This window comes from Oncorhynchus keta, chromosome 11 (assembly GCF_023373465.1).
Source record: "Oncorhynchus keta strain PuntledgeMale-10-30-2019 chromosome 11, Oket_V2, whole genome shotgun sequence".
Lineage (NCBI taxonomy): Eukaryota > Metazoa > Chordata > Actinopteri > Salmoniformes > Salmonidae > Oncorhynchus > Oncorhynchus keta.
This window is the reverse complement of record NC_068431.1, coordinates 23,844,315-23,858,083: the sequence shown is the minus strand read 5'-3', so window position 1 is coordinate 23,858,083 and position 13,769 is coordinate 23,844,315. Positions and strand designations below refer to the sequence as shown.

At 42.3% G+C, this 13,769-nt stretch overlaps 1 protein-coding gene across 5 annotated transcripts in view; it reads right to left on the bottom strand.

Annotated features, from left to right (window-relative positions):
* Positions 1–517: 517 nt before the first annotated feature.
* Positions 518–13,769, bottom strand: part of LOC118389958 (opioid-binding protein/cell adhesion molecule-like) — a 449,425-nt gene continuing 436,173 nt past the window's right edge. For 3 of the 5 annotated variants that reach the window (XM_035779999.2, XM_035779997.2, XM_035780000.2), the window contains 4 exons: positions 13,013–13,133; positions 7,850–8,001; positions 7,210–7,245; positions 518–4,533 (listed from right to left, as the gene is read on the bottom strand). In XM_035779999.2, the coding sequence (XP_035635892.1) occupies positions 4,430–4,533; positions 7,210–7,245; positions 7,850–8,001; positions 13,013–13,133 (413 nt within the window). In that variant the 3' untranslated portion in view covers positions 518–4,429. The remainder of the gene's footprint in view (positions 4,534–7,209; positions 7,246–7,849; positions 8,002–13,012; positions 13,134–13,769) is intronic. The other 2 variants (XM_035780001.2, XM_035780002.2) reach the window with 2 other exon arrangements.

Genomic DNA, 13,769 nt, shown 5'->3' with positions numbered 1-13,769 from the left:
GATTTAACCTATTAAGGAAGCTCCCATGCTGAAGTGGTACATAATTGATAGGTGAGAGGAGAGCATTTGTACTACAGTATTCACTCAGAAGTAAGAGTCTAGTCATTAGGACATGGCCATTAGCGGGAGTTGGCACAGTGTTTGTACAGGGCCACAGTCAGTCAAGACCAGGGTCAGTGAAAAATCAATGGTACTCTCCGGTCATTGTGACAGTCACCACACTCACTACTCCACAGAGTGCACTTACTCTCTCCACTTTATGGCAGACCACTGGCATGATATGGGGATTTGATTCGCTTAACACAGTTTAGCAGATTGGAAATGTCTCCCAAATGGAAAAATCCAATAGGCAGGTCTGTCATGTGGGTCCTAGAGAGGTATGGCTGACAAGGTGGTGGGACACAGAGCCTGGAGACACCAGGTGAGTTAAATTACCCAATGAAGCAAACACGCGAATGGCTGACTTGCAATTCCAAACCATGGCATTGAGCATACTCAAACAAAGATCATGGGGCATTTAAGATACATGTTTTTTTTTATTATTGTCAGTCTTAAATATGAACACACAATCTTCATAAAGAAAATACATATGAATTAACAATCTTACATTACAGGGAGTCAAATAGAATGTCATTTTCTCTTCACTTTGGAATCAACCAGAATTAAGGGATTACTGTGACCTATGCCGGGTGAATGACTTGACTGTACTGTATTGGAGTAGAGGGAATGTGTGTGTCATCAGAAATTCAAATTCATTTGATCATGAGATTTGGTAATGCACCAACACAGAAATTTCCTTTTATAACAACTGAGACAAGCACATCCGTATGCCGCCAATGTCTACAACTTTGTCACTGCTATTTCCAAAGTCCCTATTCCAAAAGGAATTATTCCAAACTGCAATGCATACTCAACAAATGTCACGTCACGTCACAAACAGCACTATACTAAAGGGTAGGTGCAATATAAGCTCAATCAAAAACAATAGTTGGAAATAGCTTTCTGTGATGGTTATACCGTGGACTTCTCAGAAGCCCCAGCTGTTGCTTTCTGTACATATGTTTTGAAACAACTGCAAAAAAAAATTAAAAAAATAACACTTTTATTGAATCTACCCTTAGCATGGCCTTTAATTCATTGAGTCCACATAATGATATAGTTTCCGTCACTAGACGGAGGTTAACCCCAGATTTCCATATCTTTCAACAGGCATTGGGATCCGTTTTGTCAGTAAAAATGTGTGATGCCATCACCACAGAGAAAACTTATTCAACCTTTATTTATCCCATGGAGGTCTGAAGACCTCTTTTACAAGGGTAATAATCATGTGGTATTTATTTCAAAAATAGTTTTGGGGTGCAAACCATTACGCTGATGTATTTTGCACCAATCATGACATGCATTAAAGTGATATTCCTAATCAGTGTAAAATCAATGCAGCTCTCACACAGACATCACACATTTGAAATGTGTGATAAATGCACCCAATTATCTGCTGTAATATGGCCTATTCTGATGGCAGCACCACAGGTTTGAACCATTAACATGTCAAATATTTCTTAACATCAAAATGTGTCCCTTTCTCCCCATTTGCAAATAAAATATTGAAGGCAGACTTCACTCTATGTTATCATCGGACATGGCATGGTGACCTCCTGCTTCCAGACATCAACAACAGAAAACTGCCAAAACTGACTGTTAAATCTGCGCCCTCCCCTGAGGCATGCCCATTTAAGGAAGAACCAATAGTAACAGTCCTGGCAGATTAGACGTTGATTTCTGGGAGCAAGCAATAAATTGTCCCGCTGTGTATGATGATGATTTCACAACGTTGAATCTACCTTTAAGACCTCTAAATTAGGATTTGTTTTTATACATCAGTCCCTTACAATTATCCTTTTAGCCACAGTGAACCACTCGATTGGGGTTTCTCATTGTAAATTATTTGTTGTTCATGAGCTCCACAAGTGCACTGCCTGATAGATGTAACGTTAAAACCAACACAGGAACAAATCATTTCGGATCAGACCCCCCCTGTCCATGCCATTGTATTCATTATGATCTAAAATACAAAAAATATCTCAGATCAGCACTCTTACTCTGAGACACTTTGTGAATATGGGTCCAGATATTTTAATACATTTTAAAAAATGATCACAAGGAAGAGCAACTGCTGTGCAGTTTATAAACTGGGCCAAAGGGTTGATGGCATTGCACAGAAGAAAGCTGCAGAATTCTTGCATATTGATTTCACAGAGCATTGTGTGCTTTCCTGTTATACAAAAACAAATTGAGCATTGAGCAAACGTCTGTAGTAGATGTTTTCTCTATAGAGTCAGACTAAGTGGATGTTGTGTTACATAGAAAGGTTACAGGAAGTATTGTTGTAGCTCCTGAGTGTGTCCTTGGTGACAAGGTCACAGAGGAGACAAATATATGCCTGATTTCAAATCAATCCAAACTCGGCCCTGATTATTTAACCCGGTATACAACACAAAATTATAATATATTAACGGACTGTATGTATATGTGCTCTATTGGGAGACCATATATGTAAAACATTTGCATTTCCAGTCAAAGTACATTTGCATGTACATTCCAGTACATTTACATGTACCAGTTCAACACAACCAAACAATTAATACTTATTGGTTATGAGAGGGTATTTTGTAACAACAACAAAAAAAGACAAACTAATGGCTGAGAGGTCTTTGGGCTCTTTTAGGGGCAAATACTAACCTCCACTTCAGTCCAATTTCCACTAAGTCTCCCATTGACATCAATGCATCAAAGTGAAAATGTTACTTAAAGGGATACTTCAGGATTTTGGCAATGAAGCCCTTTATCTACTTCCCCAGAGTCAGATGAACTTGTGGATACCATTTTCTCTGTGAGCAGTTTAAAAGAAGTTGTTAACTATAGTTAGCACAATTGCTAACTAGTGTTAGTCCATGGTAACTGCTAGCATGCTAGTAGATCCCATAGACTTCTAGTCATTGCGCTAAGCTAGTTAGCACTGGCTCGTGAAACTACCTCTAACTGCCTTCATACTGGATGCAGATTCATAAAAGTGGTATCCGTGAGTTCATCTTAAGTAGATAATGGGTTTCATTGCCAAAATTCCAAAGTATCCTTTCAAGTGCAAGTTAGAATTTGCCCTTAGAGTGATCCATAGAGTTGCTATTGGACATAATCTTACTCCTTAGCCTCTTTGTTACCAACACTGTTGAGATGGGAATACTTCAGAATTGACCCTAGTGTGCAAATGACCCATGTAAATACATATAACTTAAAGTACCTTAAAGTAAAACCAGTTGTAGTGACATTAATAACATTTGTGAGAGATTACATTACTTGAAGTTAGATGTCCACACAAATGGAAATAACTTCCTTCCCATTCATAACTAGTTAAGTCATTCTTTACACCACCTTGTGTAGACTTGTGCCAGCTAAAAGGGAGGAAAAACAAGCTCTTTGCCTAAATAATCACAATTACAGCTTTGATATTGTATTTACCCCTTTCAAAATATGTGTTAAAATCCCCAAAATAGATAGAATAGCACAAACAACTGAAAATATCACAATTGACATTGCTGAGAAAATATAATTTCTTATTGACCATTGTTGTGGTTTGTCAATGTGTCGGAATCAGAAATAGGTTTAAATTATAATTACACCAACAACAAAAAACGTGATAACAGGCTTTTAGGTCCTAGAGTGATTTCAGTCCATCTGCTTCACTGCCTGTTTGAAATGTTTGTTTCATTCACCTCATACACTTAACTCTTGGGGATAAGAATCTTGGGGCTAAAGCGTCTATCATAGTCCAAAATGTGTACGCATACGCACAGCAGTGTTCTGGAATATTGGCATTCATACTTTTCAAATTCTCAAGCTTTTTCTCCAACCGTTACCACATTCAAATGAATAAAGGACGCGTACCGGAGCGGCGTTGGTTGGGAATTGTTGGGAGGTGCGCTTTCGGGCTGTGCATCCCCCGCGGATGGTGGTCTCAGAGCCGCGTAGCTATGTCACAATGGGATGCCGGACTATTGCGTCTTAACGTCAATGGACTATGATTTACGCTTAAGACTCTTGGGGCTAAGATGACTATGTCACTCGGTAGAAACTGAAATAAATAAATGTAAATAACAGACAAACCACACCCAAAAAGAAACATTTGAGAATCATACCATAATGGGAGGGGAAACGAAAACAAATCAAAACCCGAAAATCCAATGTTGTTATGTCCTTAAAACTCCTAAAATTAACAAAGAAAAATGTGTATGTTACATAATATGTTTTAGAGGTTTGACATGATGTAATAGGGTAGCCCATGCACTCATGTGCATCACGTTTGTGGTTCCGGGTGAGAGAAAACACACAAACCACGCAACCTTGCCCCTCGGAAGCCAGAAAGCTTACTGCATCAAAACCTGAGCAGAAACTGAAGGATGGCCAGAAGTAGACAGGTGTAGGTGTGTACATGCGTCCCCATCGAGCCGCTGTTCCCGTCCTGCACTGCTCCGGGTCCTGTTGTGGCCAAGGGGGATGGCAGAGGAGAGGGAACAAAACATTTGGATGAGTTTGTGGTGTTCAAGATTGGTTTTGCTGACTTGAACCTTCTGATCTGCAGATAACAAGTGATTCACTGCTCTAATACCTTCTCCCCGGCACTCCACAGAAAAGCAACGAATGGATTGCAGTAATTGACACAAGGCACATAATGAACTACACCCCGGGCCAAACGCCTGCTAGTGCCATTAGGTACCCACCTCAAAAGAGAACATTGTTATTCATCCCAGTTCTGTTTACTTGTTATTCAGCATAGAGATGTCCAAGTTATCCCTGGCATAGCTAGGGTACCTAAGCTTGCTATGCTAATCAGGTCATTCCCAGACTACAGAATACTCAGATTCCTGCTGATGGAATGTTTAATTGGGGGCACTTTGGCGGCCATTTAAGCATTGCTAAAGCATCTGTTCTCTTCCTCTCATCACCAGCAAGCCCTGTTGACTTGAGCCCTTATCACCGCCGTTATTATCGTCTTACTGTATGATATTATGAAACCTTGACCAACCAAGCCGGCTGCCCGGTTCAGCCTTAATTGTGGCTGGTTGTAAACAAGCTAATCAACTGAGGGAAGGGAGACAAGCAATAACCATTTATAGACAGTGGAGGAAAGAGCAGGACCAGGGCCTTTTTTGTCTTGGTTGGTAGGAGGTCTGTGAGTTTTTAATCTAAATTGAAGCATGATAGCAGAGGCTGGGCTAACGATGTGGGGCCTGGAGCAATAAGGGAGTTGTAGGATGGTCCAATTAAAATGTCAAACCACTTACTTATTCACTAAAACAATCTTGTGAGTTTCAAAATATCCTATAGCATATCATGTATTCCTGATAATTACAGTACATGTTTACCACAATAGCAGTTTAAACAATGGTTGTGATGGTGGTATTAGATCCACCACCATATTTTACTGTAGGGATGAGGTATATCTACATATGCATTGATCTTTTGAAGGCCAAACCCACCACTAGTGAGCGTGGCCAAGGAGATCAATTTTCATGTCATATGACCGCAGCACCGGTTCCAATCCAAGTGCCAATGCCGTTTAGCAAAGATTAGGCGGTGCTATGGCCAGACGACATGAAAATAGAGCTGTTTGGCCATGCACACCAATGATGTGGCCTTCGAAAGAACAATACATATGCAGGAAATACCTAATTCTTACTGTACAACATGGCGGTGGATCTTTGATCTTATGGGGCTATTTTGCTTCCACTTGTCCTGGGACCCTTGTTAAGGTCAACAGCATAATTAACTTTACAAGTATATTTTAGCCAAAAACTTGGTTGCCTCTGTTAGGAGGCTGAAACTTGGCTGCAAGTAGATCTTCCAGCAAGACATCTTTCTTCTTTAGATATTTTTTACTACTTTTAATAAACAAAACCTCCCTGAGCAACTGTATTAGTTTAAAATAATATATATTTTTATTATTTTTTATTTTATTTGTATTATTTATTTTATAGTCTTCATTATTCATTTTGATCAAAGGATCCAATAATTCCTCACCCTACTGTAAATAAATATTGGACCACATGGGGCATTATCGAGTGAGAGAGAGGGACGATATAATAACATTTTTTACTTTGAAGCCGAGTACCGTTAATACAATGACTTCTAATTTCCCTTGGATTTTCTTGGAGTTCACCAGGCTTTCTTTTGGGACATCTATCCAATTATGCTGCCACTGTAGATTATTCCTAAACCTGCATGTGGATTACAATAATAGTTCTGCTTTCCCCCCACAATCCAAATCAAAGCAATTAAAACATCTCTGAAGAGGAGCCCCACAGTTAATGGATCCTTTTTCACTTACATTCCAATCATGTCTAATTAATACAAAAAATGATGATGCTGAGAACACATCAAATGACAATATTCATTGCTAACACATTGCTAAGAGGTCAGTCATAGAGCTACACTGTAGTAGTAACCTTTATTACAAGTATTCATTAATGACAAACTAGAGGGAAGGAAGAATTAGACATTAGAGATTTCTGTATAGACACAAATCAACAACTAGATGGACAAATTGCATAACAAATTGTTACAACCGTTAAAACACACACATGATCCATCACAAATGATAGTTGTAGGACAGATAGATACTTACACAGCAGATGAAGCACATGCAAAATCAAAATAAAGCCATGCCACATGGCGAGCCGGTTAGGCGGTTGAAAAAAGAAGAACAAAACACGGTTAGAAAAACCTTTAAAAGCTCAGAGCTCTTCATTTACCATTTCCACGACGATTCCAGTGACATACTTTCTCCTTATCAGCCTGGGAGAATTCTCCCAGGAAATGTCACCTGTCAGATATACCTTTTAACTTCTTATCAATATTAATAAATGGAATTGAAAGCTAATGAAGTTATCATAAGAAGTCAGAACAGCCCAGTAACTCTCTGACAATCTTATTTCGTCAGGCTGAGCTTAAACACTATATAACCCCTTTCAGTGGCAGAAACATAGTCCTCCTGTCACCTCAGTATTAGCAGTGTATGATACTCCAGTGATATTGGCATATAATCAGTTTGTTTTCGATGTGAAAATGGCAATGCTTATCATGCATTGTTAGAATGCTGTTAGCGCATCAGAGAGTGGGTCGAAACACATGCTCATGCCGAATACCGGTACTAACCTTGCAATAGTGTTGAGCTAGTGGGTTCAATAACCTCTACACCAGAAAAACGGAACAGAACAGAGCAAAATATATAAAAACGAACAAAAGCAAACAATCATAGACATTGCTGCCTTAATATGAACAACGTGAAAGTAAAGCTGGTGAATGACTTTTTAGCTCCGTGGGTGCAGTGTTAAAAGGCATACAGTGAGGTGGAAGATGTTAACCTAAATCATTATGATGTTGCATTAGATTAAGGCACAGATTACTAAATTGAGTATATGCAGTTATGCTTACATTAAATCAGCTTCAGACTGATGTTAAGCATGGAAATGTCCTCAGTTATTTATATCAAATAAATCACATAAAAAGGAATAAAAGTCCATTCAAAGTGAAATGAGAATAATGTCGAAATAACACAACATTTTCAGCACACTTTATGATAACAGGCATTAATACATTATTTCTAAACTATTAATAAATAAGTATTTCATTATTTGTAAACATTCATAGTATACCTTTACAACAGGTCAAATACTTTATGAAGCATTTAGGGACATGTATCGTGGCCTTTTCGTGAAAGTTATTATAATGTGTTACCAACATACAACATGTTCATTTTGTTGCACCTGGAACACATGGTAATTAATGTACTCACCATACAGGACAAAGCGTGTGTTGGAGCTGCCCAGTTTGTTAATGGCGATGCAAGTGTAGTTGCCGTAGTCGGCCTCAGAGACATTGAAGAAGGTCAACTTGGAGAGCTGCCCGGCATCTTCGATCTCCATGCCGTCAAAACCATTGAAGATCCTTGAAGAGAGATGCACACCTCTGTAGTCAATGAATGAATAAAGGAATTTATTTAAGAATGTAAAATACATAGTGTCTTTGGAAAGTATTCAGACCCCTTGACTTTAACCACATTTTGTTAGGATACTCTTATTCTAAAATTCTAAAACTTATTCTAAAATATATATATTTTTAAATGTGCTTGATCTTGACACAGTACCCAATAATGACAAAGCGAAAACAGGTTATTGGAATTTTTGCTGATTTATAAAATGTAAAATTACATAAATAGTCAGACCTTTTACTCAGTACTTTGTTGAAGCACCATTGGCATCGATTGCAGCCTCGAGTCTTCTTGGATATGCCGCTACAAGCTTGGCACACGTGAATTTGGGGAGTTTCTCCCATTCCTCTCTGCAAATCCTCTCAAGCTCTGTCAGGTTGGATGGGGAGCATTGCTGCGCACCTATTTTCAGGTCTCTCCGGAGATGTTCGATCCGGTTCAAGTCCGGGCTCTGGCTGGGCCACTCAAGGACATTCAGAGACTTGTCCCAAAGCCACTCCTGCATTGTCTTGGCTGTGAGCTTAGGGTTGTTGTCCTGTTGGTAGGTGAACCTTCTCCCCAGTCTGAGGTCCTGAGCGCTCTAGCACAGGTTTTCAACAAGGATCTCTCTGTACTTTGCTCTGTTCATCTTTGCCTGCTGCTGATAAACATCTCCACATCATGATGCTGCCACCCCCATGCTTCACCGTAGGGATGGTGTCAGGTTTCCTCCAGATGTGACGCTTGACATTCAGGTCAAAGAGTTCAATCTTGGTTTCATCAGACCAGAGAATCTGGTTTCTCATGGTCTGAGAATCTTGAGGTGGCTTTTGGCAAACTCCAAGCGGGCTGTCGTGTGCTTTTTACTGAGCGGCTTCCGTCTGGCCACTCTACCATAAAGGCCTGATTAGTGGAGTGCTGCAGAGATGGTTGTCCTTCTGGAAGGTTCTCCCATCTGTCACGCCTTGGTCTTAGTATTTTGTGTTTTCTTTAATTATTTGTTCAGGCCAGGGTGTGACATGGGGTTATTGTATTGTCTTATTGGGGTGTTTGTAGGCATTGGGATTGTGGTTGATTAGGGGTGTGTCTAGTATAGGCTTGGCTGCCTGAGGCGGTTTTCAATCAGAGTCAGGTGATTCTTGTTGTCTCTGATGGGGAACCGTATTTAGGTAGCCTGGGTTTCACTTTGTATTTCGTGGGTGATTGTTCCTGTCCCTGTGTAGTGTTCACCAGATAGGCTGTAATAGGTTTCACGTTCCGTTTGTTGTTTTTGTATTTATTAGTTATTTCATGTATCGTTCCGTTTTTCTTCTTTAAAGGCATGAGTAAGCACCACGCTGCATTTCGGTCCGACTCTCTTTCAACAAACGAAGAACGCCGTTACAGAATCACCCACCAAACACGGACCGAGCAGCGAAGGGAGGACGTTATGGACAGCAGAAGTATGGAGTATACTACGTGGGAAGAAATAGACAGGTGGGCGGTCGACCCAGAGAGAGTGCCGGCGCCCGCCTGGGATTCGCTGGAGCAGTGCGAAGAGGGCTATAGGAGAATGGAGTCGAAGAGAAAGACACGGCAGCGACAGCATGAGCAGCGAAAGGAGGATGAATTATTCGGAGAATGGACATGGGAAGACGTGTTGGATGGCAAAGGTTGTTACACTTGGGAGGAGATACTGGCCGGAAGAGATCGCCTCCCATGGGAACAGGTGGAGGCACTTAGGAGAGCAGAGGCAGCAGGAGATAGGAGCCGACGACACGAGGGAACACGGTTGGCAAGGAAGCCCGAAAAGCACCCCAAAAAAATTATTGGGGGGGGCTTACAGGGAGTATGGCTACGCCAGGTAGGAGACCTGCGCAAACTCCCTGTGCTTACCGGGGGGCTAGAGAGACCGGGCAGGCACCGTGTTATGCTATGGAGCGCACGGTGTTTCCAGTGCGGGTGCATAGCCCGGTGCGGTTCATACCAGCCCTTCGTATTGGCCGGGCTAGAGTGGGCATCGAGCCAGGTAAAGTTGGGCAGGCTCGGTGCTCAAGAGCTCCAGTGCGCCTGCACGGTCCGGTCTATCCAGAGCCACCTCCACACACCAGTCCTCCGGTAGCAGCTCCCCGCACCAGGCTTCCTGTGCGTGTCCTTGCTCCAGTATCACCAGTGCCAGCACCACGCATCAGGCCTACAGTGCGCCTCGCCTCTCCTGTGCTGTCGGAGTCTCCCGCCTGTTCAGCGCTATAAGAGCCTTCCTCCTCTACAGCGCTGCTGGAGTCTCCTGTCTGTTCAGCGCTATCAGAGCCTCTCTCCTCTCCTGCGCTGTCGGAGTCTCCCGCCTGTTCAGCGCTATCAGAGCCTTCCTCCTCTACAGCGCTGCCGGAGCCTCCTGCCTGTTCTGAGCAGCCTGAGCTGTCAGTCTGCATGAAGCAGCCAGAGCTGTCAGTCTGCATGAAGCAGCCAGAGCTGTCAGTCTGCAAGAAGCAGCCAGAGCTGTCAGTCTGCAAGAAGCAGCCAGAGCTGTCAGTCTGCAAAGAGCTGTCAGTCTGCAAGGAGCTGTCAGCCTGCAAGGAGCTGTCAGCCTGCATGGAGCAGCCAGAGCTGTCAGTCTGCAAGGAGCTGTCAGTCTGCAAGGAGCTGCCAGTCTGCATAGAGCAGCTAGATCCTCCAGTCAGCCATGATCTTCTAGATCTGCCAGTCGACCAGATTCTTCCAGATCTACCAGTCAACCAGAATCTTCCAGATCTGCTAGTCAACCAGAATCTTCCAGATCCACCAGCCAGCCAGGATCTACCGGAGCCTACTACCTGCCTGAGCTTCATCTCAGTACGGGGCTTCCTCTCAGTACTGGGCTTCCCCTCAGTCCCGAGCTGCCCCTCAGTCCCGAGCTGCCTCAGTCCCGAGCTGCCCCTCAGTCCCGAGCTGCCCCTCAGTCCCGAGCTGCCCCTCAGTCCCGAGCTGCCCCTCAGTCACGAGCTGCTCCTCAGTTCAGTGGGGTTCTGGGTGAGGACTATTAGGCCATGGTCGGCGGCGAGGGTGGATCATCCCAGGACGCGAAGTGGAGGAACTAGGACATTAATGGAGTGGGGTCCACGTCCCGAGCCGGAACCGCCACCATGGACAAACGCCCACCCGGACCTATTTAGGTAGCCTGGGTTTCACTTTGTATTTCGTGGGTGATTGTTCCTGTCTCTGTGTAGTGTTCACCAGATAGGCTGTAATAGGTTTCACGTTCCGTTTGTTGTTTTTGTATTTATTAGTTATTTCATGTATCGTTCTGTTTTTCTTCATTAAAGACATAAGTAACCACCACGCTGCATTTCGGTCCGACTCTCTTTCAACAAACGAAGAACGCCGTTACACCATCTCCACAGAGGAACTCTGGAGCTCTGTCAGAGTAACCATCGGGTTCTTGGCCAGCTCTAGGAAGAGTCTTGGTGGTTCAAAACGTCTTCCATTTAAGAATGATGGAGGCCACTGTGTTCTTGGGGACATTTGATTTTGCAGAATGTTTTTGGTACACTTCCCCAGATCTGTAACTCGACACAATCCTGTCTCGGAGATCTTCTGACAATTGCTTCGACCTCAAGGATTGTTTTTTTTCTCTGATATGCACTGTCAACTGTGGGACGTTATATAGACAGGTGTGTACCTTTCCAAATCATGTCCAATCAATTCAATTTACCACAGGTGGACTCCAATCAAGTTGTATAAACATCTCAAGGATGATCAATGGAAAGTCTCAATTTCGAGTCTCAAATCAAAGGGTCTGAATACTTTAAAAAAAATCTGTTTTCGCTTTGTCATAATTGGGTATTGTGCGTAGTTTGCTGATGATGTTATTTCATTTAATCAATTTTAGAATAAAGCTGTAACGTAACAAAATGTGGAAAAAAATTAAGCAGTCTGAATACTTAAGGCACAGTATACACTGAGTGTACAAAAAAATAGGAACACCGGCTCTTTCCATGAAATTGACCTACGTAGTGAATCCAGGTGAAAGCTATAATCGCTTATAGATGTCACTTGTTAAATCTACTTCAATCAGAAGGGAAAGAGACAGGTTAATGAAGGATTTTTAAGCCTTGAAACAAGTGAGACATAGATTGTGTATGTGTGGCAGTAAGCCGTTGAATGGGCAAGACAGTGCCTTTGAACAATGTATGATAGTAGATTTATTTTTATTTATTTTACCTTTATTTTACTAGGCAAGTCAGTTAAGAACAAATTCTTATTTTCAATGACGGCCTAGGAACAGTGGGTTAACTGCCTGTTCAAGGGCAGAACGACAGATTTTGTACCTTGTCAGCTCGGGGATTTGAACTTGCAACCTTTCGGTTACTAGTCCAATGCTCTAACCACTAGGCTACCCTGCCGGGAGTGTCAAGAAATGTAATGCTGCTGGGTTTTTCACGCTCAACAGTTTCCCAAGTGTATCAAGAATGGTCCATTACCCAAACAACATCTAGTCTTGTTGACTCAATGCCCCAATGAATTGAGGCTGTTCTGAGGGCGAAAGGGGTGCAACTCAATGTTAGGAAGGTGTTCCTAATGTTTTGTACACTCAGTGTAGAGCTGCCTCAGCCATGTGAGTACAACAATGCACACAACTCTTGTGTTACTCACAACCTACTTGTATGGAAACTTACTGCAGCTAGGGGTTTGGGAAAGTCTGAGATGACCACCACGACGTCTACATTTATGTCATTGTTATCTTAACTATATGTTATAATTTATCGCAATTTCCAAGCAGGTTCAATGACAGGGGAAATAACAGTGTCTTGAACCCGTACAATGGTAAGATGTGCAACATAAAATTATATACGGCCGTTAGGCTTTGGGTCTCTAACCATAGGGACATTCTACAAGTGTACTCTCTCGCTCTCTCACCTTTGAAAATACTGATGATCTAATGACCTTCCTTGAAAATCTACTTCCAGGAAAATCAAAAAGCCTGGAAAAAGCAGCAATTCAACATGTTTGCAAACATGCACAACGGGTTACCTTCTGTCGTCTCGGTACCACTCGAAGTCTGCCTCGGGTACTGCATCCGCCTCGCACTCCAGCACCCCTCTCTGGCCAAGGGTCACGCCAACGTCTCTGCCCTCTGACACACTGGGGGCATCTACGGGCACACAAGGGCACTCATGGGATCAGTGTTCCAGAGACGGGGTCAACGTATCACGCAGGGGTCATGTGTAAATAGCAGAGCGAGGTTTTGGTCCATCCAGAAAGGATGTTCCTCTATCTGAACAGCTGTAATCAAGTTGAAAGCCATTCTTCTTTGGAGAACCAATTTGTAAATGCAGAGGGGTTTAATTTAACTGGTACTTCAGAGCACAGTTAATGTTGTAATGATTACAAGGGGAGTATAATAAGATCAACGATTCCTGTCTTTTAAAAATACATTAAAATGCCCAATTTATGGCAACATCCATCAAATACCTTTACCCATAGACAGCCAATAAGGCATGATGTATAGCAAGCACAAATTCTTATATATATTTTTTCTTTCACGAACTGTTTTTCTGGTGAAGTGAAAAAACAATAAAGCTAAACCCAAATCAAAACTGATTTCACGTAAATGGAACCCTACAAGTTTTTCTGGAGAACTGGAACAAAGTTAAGATTAACCCAAACTGAGCTTCATCCATTCATCTATATTAAATTATTGGTCATGAGACCATTGACTCAGAGAAACTGTCTGCAAGGGAATGGAATGCCTATTGCACATTGTAGCAAATGGAAAACGTTTTGCAAC